Genomic DNA, 23,822 nt, shown 5'->3' on the forward strand with positions numbered 1-23,822 from the left:
TGTCTGCATAAATACACAATGTCCGTGTAATGGGTGCATTTAATCTCTCTGCAGTTATGCTACTCATTAAGGTTATGCATCATCTTACCCTCTCATGGTGCTCTATGAGGATCTCCACAACAATGTTCTGGAATTTAATGTCCATGATGGCTGCAACAGTCTCCTCCTGTGGGCGGAGCAGAGTTGGTCCAAAGACTACACCCAGATTGGCAATGGTCATGAGGTTTTGTTGATGGTGACTGGCCACACTATTAAGGTTACACAAAGAAAAGGGCGACACAGTAAATCCAAATTAGAAACGTGGAACTTGACACGATTTGAAGCTACAGTTCCCGACAGTTTTTTTCTTACATTAACAAAGTCTCAAACGACACATCACTCACATAATTATTACCTAAATATACAGCCTCACTTATTTTACCCATTTTCAGGAGAAGCAACTCTTATTTTTTTCTCCTGTCTGTAATAACAGAAGTAACACTAACATATATGAATAAACAAACAGACAAAAGAAACACATGAACAAGAGGAGCCTACAGAGAATTTATAGAGCTTATCTTGGAAAAGCAAATGTGTTTTCACTGCATTCAGATCGTAATCCTGATTTCAAAAGCTGCCAAACAACACAGGTTACAAAAAATTTAAAAAAAAATAAGAAACTCATATAAAATGTAAGAGCTCAGTCAAGATCGATCGGAGCATTGCCTGAGCAGTCCAAAAAAATGGCATTAAAGCAGGAAAATCATAATGAGGGAGAATATGTTAAACCTGATTGTGACATAATAATACATTTGGCTTACACTTATGCTCTCATTAAATCTCAACCATTACAAACCTCATTGTATACACTGAACAATGCAATAAATCTTAAATCATGCATGAACAAAATGACACAGGGAGCTGAGCTACAGTGTGATCCAGCCACCTATGAGCCTGTGATGATAATAGCTATTGGCAGCTGTAATCCACTAAACCCAGGTAACATGTCCTCAGAACTCTCTGCAAATGCGCTCACCTACATGTGGTTTAAATGTGGCTTATGTCCTCATTACCACAGATTGTATCATGCTGTTGCTGTTGAAGAAAAGCCAAATAAAGCCATGGGGGCTTAGATGCGGGTTTACACTGAAAACACAAAGCAAGGTGGGTGCTTTGGAGAAATAAGTAGACTTAAGCTAGCGGTATGATCCTATCTCTGCTTATATGTTACAGCAACTTGCAGAATGTGACCTGCAGAAAGACAATGGGTTTTATTCACAATTTCTCTCACTTGTACAGTACAAAGCACCACTGCTTGTGTACAGTACAGCAGCATCTAAAGCATTGAAGCAAAAGTCTAAATTGTGACAAGGGGTTTTACGGACAATCTGATATCCTCGTGTTGGCGTTGTTCCCACATCGTCATTATTGTTCCAGGTTCAACATCGCAAGTGACCTTCTTGTGACGTCATACTTCTGCGACTTCGAAATACCTACCTTAAAACAAATTTTCTTCCCTTGTGCCCGCCTCTTTCTGTCAATCCAGCGCTCCGCTTCACTCGCGAGAAACCGCCGCCTGTCCGCCGAATTTGAAGTCCTTTTAGGATACTTTTTAAACGGTAAGCATTATACATATGTTCCTCACTTGGCTTGCTGTTTGTTTGCTAGTGATAGGCTACTTGACGACAGCATTAGCTAACCAGTGTTCTCTAGACCAGCGTTCCCCAACTTTTTTGGTGTTTCGTGGCCCGGGGGTTGGGTCAGGCAAAATTGCAGTAGCTTCCCTGATCATTTTACAAACATAAGTGAATAGAATTTGAACTAAAAGGCCTAGACCAGGGGTCGGCAACCCGCGGCTCCGGAGCCGCATGCGGCTCTTTAGTCTTTATTTTGCGGCTCCAGGTGGTTTGGGAAAATAAATTAGTATTTAGCTGAAGTGTATTTTATTTGTGTTTAGTTCTTTTTTAACTTGTAGTTCTAAATTGGAAGATTATTGTGATTTTGAAATACAAAAATAAAATTATATTTTATTATTTTTTTCATCGCTCAAAATAAGCGTCACACTCGCGGAAGCCGGTGTACCCGCTGAAACGCCGTGCATTTATCGAGACTTTCAACCCCAGGTAGGCCGATTATGGATCTTCGGATCCACATTATGTCAGCAGCTATTCTCCACCGTGAACTATGTTAAAACAAACACCGCTCACGCCTCACAGATAACAGCTTACAGTCCTGCGTAAAGATGAAACCCCCGATCTGCAGACGCTGTGCGCAGAGGTTCGGGACCATAAGTCCCATTGTAACCATATCACGGCAGACCCGACAATGTTTGAATGAACATGCTTTTCAGCATCTCTTTATTGATCGCTTTTCACACACGGTTGCTGTACTCATACAGCCGGCTGTAGCTTTTCAGCTCTCTTCAGAGATATCTATTTTTTTTTTTTTTTAACAGCATAGAGCTTTTTTTCCAATTACTTTTTAAAAAGTCAGGTCAAGGCTCCAAAAGCCCAAAGACGATATAAGGGTGGCGGCTCACAACAGTTTTTGTTTGCTACATGGATCATTTTAGTTCAGCTGGGTGTCTTTCCTTTTGTTATATTTCTTTAAGAGTTCAAAATGTGTTAATTACATAAATAAAATGTAATTTTCTCTGTAGCACTTCATGGATTTCATAAGCAACACACCTTAGTTGCTCTGTGGATTCTTTTAAAAAGCAGTTAAAAACTTTTCTGTTCAAACAAGCCTTTTGTTGATCTACGTATTTTATGTTCTTTACATTATTTACATTTGATCTTTTACATTGTGTATAATGTCTATTGATTGTATTGTTTATTTTAATATTTGTGTACAGCGCTTTGCGACTGCCTGTCTGTGAAAAGCGCTTAATAAATAAACTTTACTCACTTACTTTAGTTGTTCACAGAAAGCATAAAGGTAAAAAAAAACAAAAAACAATATATACAGTGTTATCTTCATTTTAGATTTCAAAAAGTAGACAAGAACTCATGTCCAGTTTCACAGCTATGGACCACTTAATATTTCGATATATTTCGATTCATAGATTCAGCACACAACCATTAGTCTAGGCCTTTTAGTTCAAATTCTATTCACTTATGTTTGTAAAATGATCATGGAAGTTACTGCAATTTTGCCTGACAGCATTTTTATGACAGCTATATTCACCTGTACATTTATTATATATCATAATACATTGACACGCAATTCTCTGTCTGGAGAACACTGGTTCGCAAGTAGCCTATCACTAGCAAACAAACAGCTATCCATTTCAGCCATTTAAAGGAAAATATATGTATAATGCTTACCATTTATTAAAGAAAAGTATCTTGAGTGGAATTCAAATTGCTGGATCAGCGGACAAAAGGCAGTTTCTCGAAGAACATTTGTTTTTGAAGGCGGGTATTTTTCGCAAAAGTATGACGTCACAAGAAGGTGATTGGTCACTTGTAATGTGGACCCTGGAAAAACATTAATTATGATGATGTGGGAACAACGCCAACACGAGGATATCAGATCGTCCGGATTTTACTAGGTGGGTGAACTTAAAGTGGAGCGCTAATCTTGCTGGGAAAGTCGGGATTGGCATCAGATACAACTAAAGTTTAAAATTACATTACATAGAAAATATATGTGCAATTTCTTAACCTTTTAACCACTTTTAATCCAATTGTAAACTAGACACTGAGAATAAGGTCTGATTAACTCTTCTTGGTACTGACAGAAATACCTGCATCCTGCCACTAGCTCGTCTTTCTTTTTAAAGGCCCAAGTCCAGAAATAGATTTCGCCTAGTGGTTAGCGGATGGGTTTCTATTTTCAGTACACACAGCATTAGCGTGTGTGGTCAACAGATTACGCTGAGCATTAATTCTTTTGGACAGCAATTAAGCAAAGAAGCATTATAGCAATTTAAATGGAGTCGCTAATGCTAATAACACTACACAGTGTTAAACTGCTTTAGAAATGAACAGCGTATAATGCAGTTACACCTCTTGTCCCATGTGTGCAATTCTTCCACTTACTTGGCCAGGTGCTTCACCAGCAGCTCCAGCATCTGTCTGTTCTTCTCTGGTAGCCGATGCACTAGCGCGTGGACCTCTGTTACTCTAGCCTCTGGATTGTCCATCTCTGGATAGAGACACATATTAAGACTTGAGAGATTCAAGTGTGTCGCTGATTATTATATCTTTATTGACAGAAACAAGCACATACAAAAATCAAACAGGTAATTTTGTAACCATGCAAAGCAGTCGTGATCCCTTTTTTATTTTTCCTTTTTAAATTAATGTAGACACTAAAAAGCAGTCATTCCAATACACGCCACAGAAATTAAACAAATATACCCAAGATTTCAATAAAATCAAAGTCTGAATAACATCCAGACTCGGTGGAGTTCTTAGATGTCACACAGATATTTCACATCCTTTTTCCTGTTGCTACAACCAACTATCATCCTAACACAGTCTTAAGCTGCTTATATTCATAGGGTAAACACATTGTTTTCCAACAATAATTAAAAATCAGACCCACATATGCCATCTCGGCATTCTATATAATCACTATGAGTGATCTAATCACTATGAGTATCAACCTGCAGTTCTATGAAAACGCACCATAAACTCATGTTTGTGCCATTTTTGTGAAAAAAATAGTCCAGCTGATTTAGGAAACCAACTGATGTAATGGGCTTGAGTGTCATAAACAAGGTTAGGTAGGTGATAAATATTCAGAGGGAATCAGGGTTTCTGTGTATCACTGCCAAACTAGTTATGAAGCGCATATTAAAACGTTTATCTCCACAAGATGCAGAGACAGAGCAGAGGATACATGTGGGTATTTATTGGCACTGTGTGTTTAATACTGTTACAAAGTGGAAAAGCTCCGTGGCAAGCAGGGCAGAACAGCCTGTTGCTGATGAATAACTATAATAACTCAAGCCTGCAGGGCTAGTCAATAAAGAGATGACAGCAGACTCACACTATATCAACCTTCAGGCCCCAGCTGTCAGTGCCAGGCAACGCTCCCACAACTGACAGAGCATCTTATACACTGGCAACCATAATTTTATTATTTTCTTACACAACTGGGCTGGGCTCCAGCAGACACACATATATATACTAAAAAAAATAAAAAAAATCAGCATTCCTTATTATGGTGCCCACAGCTTTACATACATGCACAAAGGGACAAAAAAACAAAACTTTGTTTTTCTTTAAACCTCAGCCCAGACATGTGTAGTCACAGCACAGTACGAATACACATTCGGTTTTACAGTACTGAAGACCTTTAATTTTATTCGGAGTAGATTTAGGACACCATCAAACGCTTTCTGAATTTAATAAGAGTAGGAATCCAGCCAACATCAACCGCATCCCAGGAGGGAGATAAACAAGGAAATTACACTTGATTCACCAATAACCTGTTTTCTCATTATTGAGGAAGCTGCTAATGTGATGCAAGTTGAGTTTTGGGTGCTTTTAAGACCGTAGGGAAGCAGTTACTTACATCGATGGATCAAGATGATTATGTACAGCAGCCAAAACAAATCCGTTCTTAATAAATATGTCAAATGGCACAAACGTTTGTTTTCAATCGTCATTTGGTTGTTTCAAACATTTAACTGACATTTTGAAAAGACTTTAAGCTTAGCATTAAAACTGAAATATTGCTACTACCAGCTTTTCTTCTGTTTTACCTCTTCATCTGCCCTAAATATCCACAAAGACACACTGCTCTAGTTACTAGTGTGTATGCACTGCTAGCAGCAATGTAACAGTTTAGTCTGCAGAATGTCTTTATAAACAGCCTGTGTGTCTTGCCCATGCTGGTGGTGACTGGCTAATCATTAATCCTGCTATGGTGTTCACTGGACACAATGCTGTTCAGCCAGGATGCCAGATGAGCGAGTCATTTAAAATGAGTGAACAGGCCAATATGTCTGAACTCACACAGGAGGAAGTGATTAAATATAGAGAAATATCTCACTAGATATAGTGATTAAAAAAATAAATTAAGAAAAATCTGGTACATCTGTGACTGATGAAGTGGTTTGCTGATGTCACAACTGGATGATTTTTAGACCATGTTTCATGGCCCGCAACTTTAATGTTTAATTAAAGTTTAATGTATCCTGGCACGCATAATGTACCAAAATAAGGGTTAAATCATAGAAAATGTAGGGATAGAAGAAAAATATTGCAAACAGATCAGGGTATTTCCTGACCTATTATTTTTCAGAAATTTGCCTATTCAGCTTTAAGACTATCTGACACTTTTGTAGAAAAGGCGGCAAACAACTCTGTCTATCATGCATAATCGTGCTTTAGAAGATTAATGTCAATTAGTACTTGTTAAACAGGAAGAAACAGTACTTGTTAAATTGGCTTCTTAAAAAAAAATAAGACTTTGATTTACGTGTCACAGAGATGAGGCTCATTTCAGGTCTTTCTTATGGACTGCATTAAGTAATGCAAGTGAATAAGTAGGAGTGAGAAATAAAGCCCAATTGGAAGGAATTCTGGTGATGTACATAAATATTAGACACAAGATGGACAGTGTCAGAGCATTTTCTGCATACATTCTATACTTTCTTTTCTATTCTGCCTCTCGTGAAATTTGAGAAGGAGGAAGAGCACGATGCAATATCAGATCTTGTGGGCGGAGTTGGTGAATACATGTAAAAGAGAGGAGGGAAAAAAAGGGAGGACCTAAAAGAGAGAGTTCAGATGAGGACGCTGTCTTTAAAAAACACCCTGGTGCTTCGGCAGAATTCCACCTTGGAAAAAAATTCGAAAGCTAAGTCACACAGACAGAGGCGCCTTCTTGCACATATGCATTCTGAAAGAAATTTACAACGTCAACCGAAACTAATGAGTGCCGCGGAAAAGAGGTCAGGTCAGGCACACAACTGTAAACTTATACAGCAACTTCACAAACACAAGTATTTTTTAATGATTACTAAAAAAACCATAATCGCATGCATTATCACATGGGTGGTCCGCCTTGTTTTCAACCGAGCTATCTTGGTAGACTTATCTGCCATCCTCTTTTCCTTTCTCTAAATACACTCATAAAACACAATCTTCATTGGATTCACTGCAGAGCCTTTCTTGGTACCGTGGCCAGAAACGGACAGTCGTTTCCTGGACTTCCTTCCTATGTCAGCTTGGCATCCGATATGATTAGCTACTGCCAAACAAAGAAAACAAATCACTAAAGCATCCTCCAACACTAGAATTGTACTAATCTACTTTGTCTGTGTCGAATATTAATTAAAAAATAGGAAGCATCTACATGGATAACCATGGTTAATCGACCCAAGCAAGTTAAACTATGGTTAAACAGAGTCAGAAAAACAAGGAAATCCAAATGAACAGATTTAGCAAAGGAGGGGTTCATGCAAAGTCTCCCTTTCATGTTCTAAATCAGTTGGTGCTTGCAAAAGTTTATTTTGTAGCCTAGCAGCCTCATGACAAGAATCTAATACACTGAAATGATTGCCATGGCTGTTGGAGACTTCAGGCAATCTATCTTCCAGGCAGCTGAGGGTTTTTTTCTTTTAATAAAATATGTTTCCTGACTCAAACCACACCCATCAGGTGCAGTTACCAAAAAGGAGCATTTTGCAGCTGCTATGTGATCCACTGAAATTCAAAACAGTAAACCTTTAATTGGCTGTCCGTTTCTGATAAGCTCTCCAGGCTTCTTATAATATTGTATAACCCGCACCGGATAGACAGAGTTACCAGTTACCCACTATGTATGCATGTAAACTGTTTAATTAAAAACCATCTAACAAGACAGGAACACCATAAAACACCGTATTTAGAGAATAAAGAGAGTTTTTCAATGAATATATTGTCACTCTCCTAATTCTACTAAAGAAGAAGGGCAAATAAACAGCAACCATAAACTTTAAACTACTTATAAACATATGGGAGCATATTAAATGTTCTACCAACAAAGAATTTGTGAAAATAGAGCATCTCTATTATAGTAATTCAGAAGCCAGAGTAGTTCTAGATACTCTGAGGCCTGGTGAACTGTTATTACTGCTGTCAATGTGATAATAGAATAATTATGAATTTCAACTAACCAAATTTAGGACGTTTAGCCTATTTTCCTCTTTAAACACAGCTGATCATATCCAGCGATACAAATAACCATTTGCCCAGTTATGTTATTTAACTATTCTAAAGACAGTGGTCTAATTTCAAGACAGATTTTTTTTTCCTGCCTTCCTGGGAAGCGTGGTCTACAGCACACCGCCCTCTTTTACCACATCTGGAAATCTGCATACAGCAAAGGAGGCACCATGTTAATGTACTGACATTAAAAAAGCAGAGTTTCAGAGTATTTATGAAACTCTGTTTCATAATTCTCGGCTCTGCAACGTGTTCTGCAATGTGCATTGTGCCACAATGGACAGCGGAGTGTGGCTGCTGCTCCAATCAGCCCATCACAGCAGACGCACCATCGGCAGCAAAGCCAACAAACCGTGTGCACAACATTTAGTTAGAAAACACTTCTTTGTAAGACTCTCTAACTGTGAGATAACAGCCATGCTGCAATTTAACAAGTTCAAATAAGAAGCTGCAGGTCTCACCTTCTAGGGAATCCTGATGTTTAACACCCAGGAGGAATACTTCCTGGATTTTTGAGTCTCCTGTAAAATCTGACTCTCTGAATCTGAATTTTCATTTCTCTTTTACATAGTTAGAGGCAGCTTTCACACTGACACAGCTGTGCGTTTTAGCCTGTTGAAAAGTTGGCATGGAGCAGGATCCGGATCTGGGTCATTCCCCCAACACAGTGTCATTGTTTGTTTTTGTGTTTGTGCAAGACTTTTTATTCTCAGAACCAACATAATGCAAAAGTTCACCAACTCCAATCAACCATTTATAAACTGAAATGAATCAACAGGATTAGCTTAATTTAAAAACAAACAAAAGCTATTTAAACATTGTCTAGTCGATTTTTATCCAATGTAGCCTTGAAGAGAAGTTTGCACTATTTAATATCAAGGTTGGCTTTAAACAACTTAAACAGACATTTTGTGAAGAAAACGAGATATCAGGAGGCAAAAGGAAACTACTCACTGGCAGCTTTTATAAAGCTCCTCTGGTACTGGTATGTCATGAGAGGTGCAGGTAGCATTCTGGAAAAATAAGATGTCAGGAGAAGATTATCAGCAAGGAAAATGGAACAAGAGCTTAGGATTGGCTTCTCTGGAAAAACCAATAAATCCGAACAGTTCTGTACGAGCACTCATCTCACTACAGTTTGGAGAGAAATTAAAGGAAACACCAGGATGAAGTGTCTTAGTATGGTATTGGACCACCATGTGTAGCCAGAACAGCTCTAATCTGCCTTGGCAGTCATTCTAGAAGTCTGGAACTCTACTTGAGGAAGGAAAGACTATTCTTACAAAGGATACTCCTTCTTTTTATGATAGTGGAGACTGCTATCTAGTAGCTTAGACCAAAATAATTCCTAGGTGTTTAGTTGGGACATTTTTTCTTCAATTTATCTTTTTCTATTTTCTTCTCCTTCTGATATTTTCTCTCTACACACCAGCTTGACATGAGCTTTCTCCTACTGCCTGATGTGAATAATGGCACCTGCTGGTCTTCAATGAGGCCTGACTTGAGGTCTTGATGGTGTAAATGGGTGTATGTACGAGAGAATTGACAGCAGGTGTTTCTATAAATCTGTCTGTTTATGTACCGGCGAAGTGCTTGCGGGCAACCGAATGAATACGAATCTTCGTATGCCTGTGGATTTGTGTTGTGAACAGCATAGATTCATTTAGCTACAGCAGATTGAGCACAGCATGAACACCTCTGCTACTCTCATCCCTGTCTTACATTTACTTTCCATTTCAGCTGCTCATCTCTGGCTTACCACAATCACAATCCTTCTCTTATTGTTGCACCGCACCAGAGGAAGTAATTTAACTATGACGTGCAATATAATGACCAGAATATTGAGCAGTTTTGACACAGCATTAACTCTGAGTAAATAACATGTATGAAATAAAGAAAAAACAGACCACAAATGATAGAAATGACAGCAAAATCAAGCAAAATATATTCAGGCCAGAGGTCTTTTTAACAAGTTATTATGTGATAAGAGCAGGAAAGTGCTATAATTTAGAATAAGAGGAATAATTCCAAGACACAAAAAGCACATTTAATTCATTTATCACGGTCACAGAGGTTAAAATGTACTCGTGCTCAGTGAACACTGGAATAATTATTTTTTTGCTAATAATTCTTAGTAGAAGAACAAATGAAATCACTGTGAGTTTGCATTTATGTAAGAGTTTTCACACAAACCTGAGATAGTGCTTGATAGCACTAGTTATTGTTTTAATCTCCCACTCTGGGCTTTCCAGCTCTACATCAGCACACGTCTTTGGATCTGATGGACAAAAGTATGAAGAGAAAAAGAAAGAATCAAAAGAGATCAATTTTTTAAAAAGATATTTTAGTTACTGTTTCGATACAACTTAAACATATGCTTTTTATTCATGTGCTTCAGTGTTTACCCATAGCCAAGCTCAGTAGTTTTTGTATTTTGGAGTTGACGCCAGCGACTCTGTACAAGCCCTGCTCATCGATACCTGAAGGAGGAGACAAGAGATCATCTGTAACTGATATAATAAGATCCGGACTTTAGGATACTTCAAAATTCTCCCTCAAGCAAGCACGTAGAGATTTCAGCAAGGGGATTTTTACCAGCGAAACTTTAGTTCCTCTACTTTGATAAATGCTTTAGATGCTCTTCTGTATGTGTTAAGTGTTATTAATGTACTACGATGTGTCTTCCTCTCACCAACTTAAAATCACTGCCAAATAAGGCATGAACAGAAAAAAAGGCACTACACAGTCATGCTTTGATGCACTTTTTTGGCATCAGCATGAATCTCATATCAATTTAATGTGTTTAATCTTTATCTGTCCCATTGCAAACCTGTCCCAGCTAAGAAATCCAAGGTTACCTTCATATACAAGCTAAATATAAATCCACCTGACAAAGCAATGAAAAGGTACAGAGTGACCAGAAATGGGTGCTCTTAGTGCAACAGATAAAAGGAGGTATTGATATTGTAGACCTGTGAACATGTACGGTGACAGAAAATCTGTAGGGAGCGATGTCCAGACACATCAGGAAGGTTTAAATCGCACTCATAGCTCCTGAACAGAATTTCAATTCATGCAGACCAATGTTCTGCATTTTAAAAATTCATATTCATTTATTTTTTAGATTATTTGCAATAATTTTGGTGCAAATATTTAAAAAAAGAGAGAAATAATATTCCTAAAAATTCTAAATTTAGGATCAAATGAACTGAGAAAAACTTCAGTTCTACTGAGATAAACCCTTAAAAACACATGGCAGCAAAGAGAGCTTTACGGTGACTGTAACACTGAATGCACTAAAAATATTCACGAGAAGACTGTAAACAAGTAAGGTGGTCCACAAACAGTATCTATCTTTATCTTCTGATATTTATTGAAACTACTGTCAATGATTTGGATACAGCAGACGATAAAGTTTATTGGATAATCTTCATCGCTAAAAAAATACAGTGTATCACAGCAAAGAAGCAAAAAGATTTACAGAGCATTAAAAAACAAAGGAAATAACGTGGGTTGACACTGTACCTCGCGTTTCCACCGCATAGATGAATTTTTTCATCACGTTGAACCCAATGACATCCAGCTGGGCCACTGATAGAGAGGGAAGTGACAAGAATGAATCTGAGCCAACTATCAATTTGTTTTAACATCACTAAAAACACAGTGTTCCAGCCTAAAAGTTTGTTGGCACTTTTTAGGCACAAGTATTATTAGTATTATATATTAATTGAAGATGGCAACGATAATCAACTCAATCCAAATAAATTAAAGACACTTACTGCCTTCACTCTGGTTATCTTTATTGAGGTTGTACACCTGCAGAAATAAAGAACAGAACATTTCACAGTTATGCTTAATTAGGGAAGCAAACACAAGTACATTACCAGTGTTTCACATGCTATAATATGAATATAAATATAGATAAATCTAGTTATGCAAGCATATAGTCAGGGTTCTTTAGGGAATATCCACTTATTATTTCTATCAAAAGTCACATTATATAGAAAATACAGTAGCTATGACTCTAATGCTCAGATCCATCCTTTTGTCTGCTGCTGCTATTTCACAGTCATGACTGTGGCGAGCTTGTAATGAAGAGAAGTGGGAGCCAGAGAACAAGATCGCCAGCATTTTTTAATTTTATGACCGTTCCCCTGAACTCTGCAACCGCGTGTTCCAACTTGTGGTGAGCTCCTGAATGTGGATTACCTTTGCACACTTGAATGCAGACATGAGGGAGGTGTTGGAACAAGAACACATCTGAATAAGAGTGTTAAAATAGACTTCCAGCCAAAGAGCAAAAATGCTGTACACCGAGGAGGTATAAACCAAGTGCTGAGGAAGTTGGTTGGCAGAAAGCTGATGTGTTGATTGTTGTGGAGCATAAAGACCAAATGATCCCTCTCAGACTTATGTGGTGTCTCTCTAAATGTGACCAGACATGGACAGCATGTGCTGAGGAAAAGACGCAGAATTTGAGCCAACAGTTTTCCAATTACACCTCGTGGTTTGTTTAGCTCTCATCCCATCCCCTTTTCTTTTCTCTCCTTCTCTGTCTCGGCCTCACTCTCCTGTTTGTCTGTGTCACATGAGAACAAACTGGTAACCATGGCAACCTACCGGTTCTCTCCCATCCATGGCCTCCATCCACAATCTACGGTCTTCTTCCGACAGAGCCTGCATGGTGATCACTCCCGGCCTTCGCACACAAGCAATAACAGGAAAGGCACATAAGCTTATCAAACATACAGGTGAGCGGCAAACATTAGGTGTTAGATCATCAAACCTCAATAATACTCAACAAACACACACAAAGACAAACATGTCGATAACTGGTGCAACAAGGGGCACCTATAAATCGAACCACAGCTGTAATAAAATCATCGTATTTAAATAAAAAGTTTATGAACTAAAGAAATTCTTATGAAGGTTTTCAACTAAGTAGTTATATGTTCTAACTAAAAACTACTTAATAGATGTGCCCATTCTTAGATAAATGCCAATCTTGTTCTTTTTATAGCAAAACATATTAATTTATGGGTGCCAGAGCTATGACTATACTACTGTGTTCCAGTAAATCACATGATCAGCAGCTCCGATCAGATTTTTCCCCTTAAAAGGATAACAAAAAGATGACGAATACAGCATGAAAATTCAGCATCTAACAAGAATTCATTAGGCTAAGCAGCGAAAAATCATCCACAGAGGCAACGTGTGATGCGCACGTGCTCATGATTTTAAACTGAGACCAGCTCTTCGGAGGTTATAAAGCCTGAAAATCGTAAAAATCCTAGATAATAAAGCCGGCTCTGTTAATTCCATGATTTTGTATTTTGCATAGAGAATATGTAATGTATTGCTCCTATTACCGTCTTCTTCATACTTTTCGTTTTTTTGTGTGCAATTTTACTGGCCTTTGTTTTTATTTTGTGCTGCTTTAAATTCTGTGTTTGCATGGGAAACTCATCACAGAGATGATCACCGTTCCCTCCTCTTATTCCGAGTCACTGTGATGGAAAAAGTATGAATAAGCACTGACGCAGTCTGTAACTCTGTCAGTGTAGCCACTCTTCCCTTTGTGTTATAAACGCCCCCTCCTTGTGTTAAAAGCTCTGTTAAAAGTTGTCTATAATGCCAAACAAATGATTTATGCCGTCTCTATTGCTCTTGATAATTTGCTACATTTCCCCCCCACCCCCCCCCACCCATCAGGATCCTGCAGGAACGAGTCTGTGTATGCAGTGATCAGACTGTTTTGATCATTTTGAAGATTTATGTTGTAGAGCTGGCTCTCTAAAATAAACCTGCTTCACGGAGCATGAGTTACTGTACCACAGCAATCTGTCCCGCTTAAGAGTGAGACTGCTTTGTGTTCCTAAAGGACCTGAGTTAAGCCTAAAGATGGATAGTTAACAGATAGGCAGGGTGTGACAGAGGATAGCTGAAGTTGTCTGTGAGTGGACAGGAACAGTGGAGGCGGTATAAGAAGGGAAATGCCACAGAGGGCTGAGTCAGACAGGAAAAAGAGCCTCAATCTTCAAGCTCACACCAACTGTGCAGTGCCCTCATGTGTCGGTTCGCTGTAATTACATCCTGCTTAAAAAAAAAAGAAAAGGAAAAAAAGCCCATGCTAATCCTGAGATTACGAGCTGGGACTGAACCACATTTAACCAAATCTTTCATATTGATGACACATAAAGTAAAACCCGGTGAAAAGAAAGCTGGGTGAATATTCACTAACCTGTCCACAGCCTCCACATCAAAACAGAACCGCTTTTCTATCGAGTCCGTCTTCCTTCTGGTGCATGACTTGAGAATAAAGCTCTCCTCCTCTCCCTGACACAGCAAAAGCAAGAATCAATGTAGTACATTAATAACACATGAAGAGCATTTAAGACATCATAATGCAACCATACTGTTTGAGTGGAATTTAATAGCCAGGACGGTAATTTTCAGCTCCCTAAGACTAGCTCTGCAAGATTCACTGATTAAAATATTCTGTACTTTTCCCATATGGAGTCTTGGTGCAGGTCGTCAATATATCCTGTCTGAAACGAGCACATTTAGCTCCCTTCATCCTCTCTTTAAGCCAACTTTTGTCTAATTGGCTGCCCGTCGCAAACAGAAGACCTCAATAGCAGTTTATTCTGTGCTCCAAGACTTGTCCGATAAGGCGTATTATACAGAAGCAAGGGCAGAAAAACAAACAAACAAACAAACAAAAAAAAACAGTATGTAGCATATAGTTATTATTATTATTAGAAATGAATCACTGGTTGAAATATATCTTACGTTGGAGTAAAACTGAAGATTTAGCATTTTAAATTTGCCTTGACTTCCGATTTAGAAGTAAGACTTGCTGTTTGAACTGGGCAATGAATCATATGTGCTTTAAAAAGAACAATATGAAGAAATAGACACTATAAACTAATGTGTGGGGAGTGCCATCTGGCAGTTTTATAACCAATATAAAGGATTACAGCAATATTATTTTCATTTCACACATTATCCATGAGACACTCGGCTTGTTAGCTTTTCAAAAGCTTGGTTTTCTTATAAGTAAAGAAAACACAGACAATGTTGCTACCTGTAGCAACAATATTGTACAGTTTATGCTATGGTGACATCACTTGTCTTCAAAGGTAGTAACAATTGTTTCTACCTAGTTGAAACAATTGATGGGTTAGGTATACCGGTTTTGAATCTGCAAGCCTGCTGGGGCCTTCATGGATTCTTTGTGTGCCTATGCTGGTTCTCTCCAGATGCTCCTGCTTCTTCCCACAGCCTAACTTAGTAGTAGTAGTAGTAACTAGTACTTAGTTTTATTGGTGATTCTAAAATGGCCACAGACGGGGAAGAAAATGGATGGGTAGATGAGTGTGATAACTCACAATCTACAGATGGCTACACACTCTGGTGTCATACCAATTCAAAGTACAGGTTTTATTGCCATACTTTAAAGCAAAGCACAGATGGGCCAGGTTTGATGTCATTAGTGAGTGCTTTTTTTTTTTTTTCTTTCAGTGCAGTCCACCTACTCTTTATTTTCTATTTTGGTTTTCAGAGCTTTGTGTTAAAGTCAAAGGGTTTTCTGTGACTTTTAATGTTTCCAAGTTTCCTTCAGTTACTCAAAATGTAACTGTGGCAACTTTCTCAGAACTGAGCTGCACTTCAGGCTCATATCAGCTTTGGCTTAATCGGTTTGTAGGTGGAGGGCGATCAGAGATAGGTCTCTGAGAAAACAGTAGGAGACAACATTTTCTGCTTACTGCAGCTTACTCAGAACATTATTCACCCACACTGTACTCTCACCTATTAAGGGTGACGTGGAAGAAGACGTTAGCACTTGCTCGTAAAACCCGTATCTCGCTCTGTGACTGTGCGACCGAATGAAAACGCACAGCTTTTTGAGCTGATTGCTGAAAACAGTGGTACGGGCATGGGGAATATTAAAAAATAACTAAATAAAAACACACACTAAGTTGTGCTTATCCACACTGGGACGAAGCACATTTGCATGAACGCCTGTATATGAGGGTGCTTGTGAAGTGAACCTGATTGTGTACTTTTTTTTTCTCCCATACAAAAAATGTTTGCAAGTCCAAACTTGGATTTTGTTAGTAAACTTGTGATTTTATCTGTATATTTTAACAGCACAGGCTACTCACCGTTTTACCTCCAGACTTAGGGTCAAACAGGACCATGGTGACTTTCTTGGACTCACGGTAGTATGTACAGTAGTACTTCACCCAAGTAGATACAAATGAGCCTAAAGATAGATAGAAAACAGAGATGAAGAGTGGTAAAAAAAAAAAAAAAAAAACACAAGAAAGGAGAAGAGAAAAAAAGAAAATGGGTGAATTGGAGACAGGGTCAAAACAACAAGGACCAAAAAAAGAAAAAGAAAAGGACGAGTCCTGGTCAGACCTCTTTTAGTGCTTTAGTGTTACCATGGCTACCGCACGTGGACAGAGCTGCTGTCACGTCTCCAACAGATCGGACTTGAGTTTGTCAGCCATTGGTTCATTATGGCTTGTTTGTTCTGCTGCTCTGACACCGTGTGAGCCAAACAAGATGCCACTAACATCCACACACTTTACCTCGTTACACACCCACACACACACACTCGTTCACTGTTGTATGTGGCTTACTTACGCTTTTCCTGCACATACAGGTAGCCCTCCATCGTGTGCTGGCTGACACTCTTGTGTTCATGTGGATTCTCCTTCATCTTCCTCATCAAACTCTCAACCTCCGACCGCGTGCTCTCAAAACGGTTCCTCGTCTGCCAACAAAAGCAGATCTTTCCTCAGAAATTCAACTTGTAGATGGGAAAGTACATAACAAGCCTTAGAATGGACACGTTTTGAAGGCCTATTTTAAAGCTGCAAGTTGAGAATCTTTGGTTTAAAAACACACATCACAAGTAAGGGCTATTCATCAGGTTTATTCTAACTGGACCATATAATGCTAAATAAATATTGTTATATACTACATAAGGCCATTAACTCATCAAAAAAGTGTTTTTTGTTGTAATAAATTAAATTAGCTTTGGGGTCATTAACATAGAAACAATTTTCTTTGGAAAACCAAGTGGCAACAAACAGGTTAGTGATCTGCTGTTTGCACTGTGGAGACATGTTTTCCTTATAGGAGAAACAACAGGAAGTACTCATCAGGCAATTTTAAGGTCAATTTGGGTCATGGTTAAGATTATGGTTAGACAAGTAGTAAATATGGTTAAGAATAGAGAACGTCTTCAAAAAAAAAAAATGATATAATGCCCAATTGATACACTACTGTGTGTGTGTGTGTGTGTACTTGATCTTACATTCTGTATGCTGATGGTGAGGTCGGTCTTGAAGTGATTAAAGTCCTTTGCCAACTCGTAGCCATGGTGATAGTAGGTGAAAAGGCCTTGAAGAAATGCCAACAGCTACAGGAAGAAGAAAAAAAACAGAATGAAGGTAAAGATCAAAAAAGATGAACAACACGGGGATAGGGGAAAAGGTACATCAGAAAAAATTAATGCACATGTCTGGGTGGAGGAAAGAAAATATAACAGGAAGACTGAGTAAAAGGTTGGCAATTTAGAAGAAGTAAGGGAAAACAGAGAATACCTCAACAAAAGTTAGCACTGAGTAGCTAATGTGCTTGGTTATCTTAAAGTGTGACTATAACACAAATCACTGCTACAAAAAGAAAGTTTGTGTGCAACATCTTTAAAGAAGAAGAAGAAGAGCTTTTTTTAGTAGCATCTTACAGGCTCCACAAAGTCAAACATCTTCCTCTCTTGGACTTCCTGCACCTTGAAGACGTATTCCAAAGAAACCTCGTAGAAGTGCTGCCTCACGTTATCTACCTGGTTGTCCGCCTTCAACAGAGAAGGAAATTAAGAAAACTGACACACCGATAATCAAGGGTTACACGTAAAACCTGCTCGCTCAGAGAAACCAGCAAGGTCTAAACTCAGACACGGCATCTTACCTCAAGTAGATGTGCCTCTTTCTTCTTTGCTGAGAGGCTAAGGTGCTTTTCCAGTACTGCACAATACTTCTCCGTCTCTTTGTCATATTTTTTCTTGGCGTCCTGTCACAGGGGGGAAAATTTAAAAATAAAATACAAATCTTTTGGCTGAGCTTAATGAAACTGTCTCAACACTTGTACCAGGGAAATTTTTCTCCAGTTTTAATAAACCAACACATGTACTCTGATCCTCTTCATAATGCTGGTGTACATGCTGTAGTATATTTTAGCAGTTATCTGCAGTCGGGATTTGAGAACAGGGAGCACAGCAAACTTCATATAATGCAGATTTCTGTTAGCTTTCTAATAACAAATTCCCTTTTTTTAGGGAGTAAAGCAATGAATATTTTCCTCCAGGGAGCACAGCTGGTTATTAAACAACAGACTGTTTCATCAGAAATAAGATCAGCGACATGAGAGACAGACATGTTTTGATAGATGATGAACCTGGGACAGAGAGCTCAGGGTGTGTATTTATGGAATGAAGGCAACAGAAAGAAACTGTTACACGGGCAATGTTGGAATTACCAGTCAGATTAGGATCATTAAACTTAAAATCGTGTCACTTCAACAGGAAGATAGAGATATCAGTACAGTAAGACGCATAAAGAGAAACCAGCCTGTTAATCTTATTTACTTTGAAGCAACAAACTGGGGTATGAGAGAAGTGCTTACTGAATGTGAATACTTGACACTTCTGTTCTAAATGATATACATATATATATACACAAGACAAAACAATATATATTAAATTGTTGGGTCATTAAACAAAAAATAACTTGGACTTATTTCAAAAGCATTGCTGCATTTGCTGATTTCATTTTGCCTTTATTATTCCTTTTAACCATTTCTTTAACAACGCTGGAACTGGCACTAAAATAATACGATGTGTACTGTAAGATGATCTCTGCTCACTGCCGAGCTGGTTTCAGCAACAAGAAGCTGAGTGCTCTTGGCCAGAGGAGGAACAGACAGCAGCTGCGGAAAGCATCAGAAATGATGAACGCCTCTCTAAACAACAAGGCCTCTGTTTAAAGTCTGCCTCTCTGATTTGTCATATTCTCTGCGGAAATCATGTCTGAAATGAGTGTCGTGGCAGCCCTCTCCCATGTGTTCATTATTAGAGATTTCATTACAGCCCTTTGAGAAATTTTAAACTAAATAAATGACAGGCTTCCTTCGTGAAAGGAATTCATTTGTGTGAGACAAATCATCAGGAAAGGTTTTATAACATTAAAATGACTTGTTTCTATTTTCCCTAACGCTTGGGTTAAAAAGTTAAAGGTGTTAAACTTCATTTACTTTAGGTTACTTCCACCCTCAGCCAGCAGGTGGCAGTGTCTTCACAGTATGATAAAATGTCTTCCTTTTTTATTTATTTCATCTTTCCCAGAAATATAAGGTAATTGAAAATGTTTTGATGCAAGACCATACCCCACCAGACTGACTCATCACAGATCAAATCAGGTTCTTTTGCAACAGTTACACAGAAGTCCCAGTCAAATCTAAAGCCAACAAATGCACCAACAATCCTTTGTTTACGCGACGTGCATTATTAAAACACACCTTTTTAACAAAAGCAGCACTTGCAGCAACTTGGAATGACTTTAAAGTGGATAACTGACTACAAACACAAGAGCAAAGTGATTCCTGACAACGTATTCTCTAACTAAAAGGATTTCTGGAAATGATGATGTTCTCAGTGTGTTTTAACAGAAATCCATCATTGTTGCATGAGTGAAGTGTTTTTATACAAAAAGACCTTAAATTGCAAACAGCATTTTTGTTTTAAATTTAGTCTTACACTTAAGCTCTATGTAAAGATTTCTTGTCTAATGTTTTCTACTGGCTGCAGTAATCTGATTGGTGTAAATTCCTCTGTGAATAAGATTAGAATAAGAACCTTGAGTTTTCCTTAAATAATGAATAATGATGTGTAACCCCCCCCCCCCCCCCCACACACACACACACACACACATACATTTTAAACATATTTATCTTTTATCTGTTAGCCATTAGCTGGTATTTTGGTCAAACTGGTCCCGTGCAAGACGGCTGCCAGCTCTGCAGCTTTGGTACAAGGTGAAACTGTGCCAGGCCAAGATATTATCGGTTCTTTTGGGGCTAAACTAGGATTAGTGCATCACTCGCGGTGACTTAACTGAAGTGATTATGCTTCACACTTTAATCTGACCATAATGTCAAAATCAGACAGTGACCTGCAACATGGGCATGTTTTAATAGATCATGTACTGATAAAACACTGAATGCATCAGGGGAACCCCCTGCCGCCCTATGGCTAATGACAGCATGGAGCAAGCACACCATGACCCTATATAAGGAGATCAAAGACGCTGAGGCGTGGTATATTTACTGCACAGGGGCCGGCATTATTTAAAAATGTACAGTTCAGTGTTCATCCTTTATCTTTTTAAAGAATTTCTATTTTTCTGGAGTGTGAAAAAATAAAAATTAACACAATCATAACATCAAAAAACTTTGTATACTTATGTTTTACTTCTATAGAATAAGAAGCAAATGAAGAGATTTAAGCACACTTTAAAAAAAAGAACAACAAAAAAAGAAAAATCACACACAGACCTGCTAGAGGGAGCCCAGCCTGCATGTAAGAGGGAATCAGTGATTTATGGCAGCATTTATGTCTTCCTCTAATCTCTTATCCAGGTCATTTAGTAATGGTTTAGACCTTAACATACACCCATCACGTAAGGAGAGGGAGACCCTGAGCCTCGTGAGAAGTGTGCTGCCTTTTATTCCAAGCATACATGAAAAGCACCTATTAGTTCCATGTCACTGTGCAGCGGTAACAACAACTGTAACTAAACTCATGTGTTTGAGTTCCAAACACAAAATTAGATCATCAAAATAAAATCTTTAAGCACTGTATTTTATATTTATCATCATATTATATGCTATCATTGGTGTATTTGGAAATTCTTAAAGGTTGTCCTGTATTCTGAACCATCTCTCTACAACTCTACAAACTATACAGCCATTTTTTTTAAAAATGCATCGAGACACTCTCTGGTAATTATAGTATAATTATAGTATATTATTGTATTAGAGTCAGATATTATGCAGTAATGCTAACCAGGTGAGAGTAATCTGGAGTGTTTCTCTGGATTAAAAATCTTGTACATACATCTACTCTAACAGTTTCTGCAAATTATTCCTAGAGCATCAGACACACATGTAGTCCAAAGTCTTGGGCCGCTGAAGGTTCTTACCCTAGATCAGCTATAATGCCATGATCGTACCAAGCAACTGCCTAGCAATGGGCTAAAATATCAAGTTTTTAGTATTTACACACCTGTAAAGGATTTGTATTGTGTTTATTTTGTGAGAAAAGCTGAATTTTGAATGATATATTGTGACACCATCACACTGCCTAGCCACCACCTAAAAACAGGCTCAAATGACCCGTTTTTAGACTTTATGCATGTACAGCACCTTATATGAAAATGTGCTATTGCTTTAATTTGACAACAATAACATCTTATTCATATCGACATATACTTAATTATGCATGATATAATATGATATTATCATGCTGCCAGGCTACCACCTATCAATGGGCTTAAATGACCTCTTTTCAATGTATAAACAAAATCCACCTCCCCTATTCATTAAAATTTTCTAAACGTGATTACATATTGCGGTTTACCAACAGCTAAACAGGCCAGACAATGGGCATGTATTAGTTGTGGTAAAGCAAAGTTTCAAAATCGAAGGCATTGCATTCACGAGTTAATGTGAAACTGTATGCATGCGTCCCTGGCAACCAGCAAAAGGCACAAAAAACAATAAAAATGAGAACAAAAAAAAAGAGAGAAAAATATGAATGTTTTTCTGATCTGTATGTTTTGAGTAGGTGCTGTCTGACACAGATCCTTTAATAGCTCCAGAAGCACTAAAGGCCATTATTGATTTATTCTTCATGCTAGCATACACGTATCAATACAAACCCACAGCTCATGTACAGTTAAAAGTCATTTCTGTGGCCCATGTACTGTCACCCTTCTTACCTTGGCTGCACTGATTTGCTCCTTCCTGAACCGCTCCAAGGGCAAAATTAACACATCATTGGCATTCTCGATCTACAAGGCAGATATACAAACCAAAGAATCCATGTTACAGACACACCAGTGTACACCAGGTATTTTAATATTGGTATCATTTGTACCAGCAGTTTCTATTACAGCTGCCAGTCATTTTCTGGGGAGGACTAGTGTTTCCGTGGTTATAAAAGACCAAACGTTCACTCTCATTAAGAATAACCTATAATATACACAATATAGCTAGTTAGGTCACTCACCATTCGTGTCCGTTCATCCTCCAGGTTCTGTAAGACTGCTGCAAACTCCTGAAGTGACTTGGCTAGGGACAGTCATGTTGGTAGATGGGGTGAACGAGAAAGAGACAAAAGAGATCATTGAAAATAAAAAAGAGGCAGAAAAGCAAAGCACTGCTATTTTTAATGCTGATAAAGAGCGAGACAAAAAAAAGATGCTTTGTTTCTGCTTCGGTACCACTTATTTAGAGGTTTTGAAATGTTTCTAAACTCATGACATAGCAGAGTAATTAACTGGAAATGAAACCGCAACTTAAAGGGTTTGTTTCTATGGTGCTTTCACAGTCAGCATGGATCGGTGCAAGGTTCCCCCATTCACTGGCAAACGAGCCACAGCTACATTGTTTAGGTCAGAGTTTCCACTTCAATTGCCTCTGACCCTGTCCAACACTTCACACACGAACACACAGACTTGTTCTTCAGGCACACTGAGCGCACCTCAAATAATTGATGAGTGTGCCTACAGAACATGTGTTCCTTATGCACAGGAATGCAGAAATTGTTGTGATAATCCATTCCACCGTTATCCATTTTATCCTCATTAACATCAAACTTCATGTTTCTGGAAGTTATAGGTTTTGTATTTGGCTATTAAAAAGTAGGTGCAGGCCTTAAACATCCAGGTTTGAGTGGAATCTAATGGCAGAAATGTGATATAATTGTAGTTGTGTTTTCATGAGTGTAGAATTGAATTTTTAGTGTAGGAGACAATTCTTCATTGCCTCAGAATAAGCTTCTTCTGACGCGTATAGGTAGGTGTGCATGTGTGTGTGTGTGTGTGTGTGTGGGGGGGGGGGGGGGTAGCAGTCCAAGTGCAAATGACCAGACCACAGCCCTCCCTCTCCTGTCACCTACTTCAACTCTTCTAAGGGGACATCAAAGCACTCCCAAGCCAGCCGGGAAATGTAATCTCTCCAATGTGTCCTGGGTCTGCTCTGAGGTCTCCAGCTACTGGGACAAGCCCAAAACACAGCACCTCGGAAGCATCCCAATCAGATGCCCAGACCACCTCAACTGGCACCTTTTGATGTGGAGGAGTAGCAGCTCTACTCTAAATTCCTCCCAAATGGCTGGGCTCCTCACTCTATCTAGGAGAGCTCAGACATCCTACAGAGGAAGCTCATTTCTGCCACCTGTGATCCGACACCCACAACTCACAGCCAAAGGTGAAGGTAGGAATGTAGATCAACTGGTAAACCGACGGCTTTGCTTTCATGCTCATTTCTCTCTCCACAACAGGAAGGTACGACATCCAGATTACTGCAGACGCTGCGCCAATC

The 23,822-nt window shown here is 38.6% G+C and overlaps 1 protein-coding gene across 3 annotated transcripts in view; it reads right to left on the bottom strand.

Moving 5' to 3' along the window:
- The window catches only part of LOC146510192 (rho GTPase-activating protein 26-like), an 88,519-nt gene that overhangs the window by 22,217 nt on the left and 42,480 nt on the right, over positions 1-23,822 (bottom strand). For all 3 annotated transcript variants that reach the window (XM_085175452.1, XM_085175454.1, XM_085175453.1), the window contains exons 4-19: positions 22,507-22,568; positions 22,217-22,288; positions 18,132-18,233; positions 17,908-18,018; positions 17,476-17,580; positions 16,800-16,929; positions 16,313-16,413; positions 14,386-14,480; positions 12,765-12,843; positions 11,924-11,960; positions 11,670-11,735; positions 10,550-10,624; positions 10,338-10,422; positions 9,099-9,157; positions 4,023-4,128; positions 89-248 (exon numbers count right to left, since the gene is read on the bottom strand). In XM_085175452.1, the coding sequence (XP_085031578.1) occupies positions 89-248; positions 4,023-4,128; positions 9,099-9,157; positions 10,338-10,422; positions 10,550-10,624; positions 11,670-11,735; positions 11,924-11,960; positions 12,765-12,843; positions 14,386-14,480; positions 16,313-16,413; positions 16,800-16,929; positions 17,476-17,580; positions 17,908-18,018; positions 18,132-18,233; positions 22,217-22,288; positions 22,507-22,568 (1,445 nt within the window). The remainder of the gene's footprint in view (positions 1-88; positions 249-4,022; positions 4,129-9,098; positions 9,158-10,337; positions 10,423-10,549; positions 10,625-11,669; positions 11,736-11,923; positions 11,961-12,764; positions 12,844-14,385; positions 14,481-16,312; positions 16,414-16,799; positions 16,930-17,475; positions 17,581-17,907; positions 18,019-18,131; positions 18,234-22,216; positions 22,289-22,506; positions 22,569-23,822) is intronic.

This window comes from Neolamprologus multifasciatus, chromosome 10 (genome assembly GCF_963576455.1).
Source record: "Neolamprologus multifasciatus chromosome 10, fNeoMul1.2, whole genome shotgun sequence".
In the NCBI taxonomy this organism is placed as follows: domain Eukaryota; kingdom Metazoa; phylum Chordata; class Actinopteri; order Cichliformes; family Cichlidae; genus Neolamprologus; species Neolamprologus multifasciatus.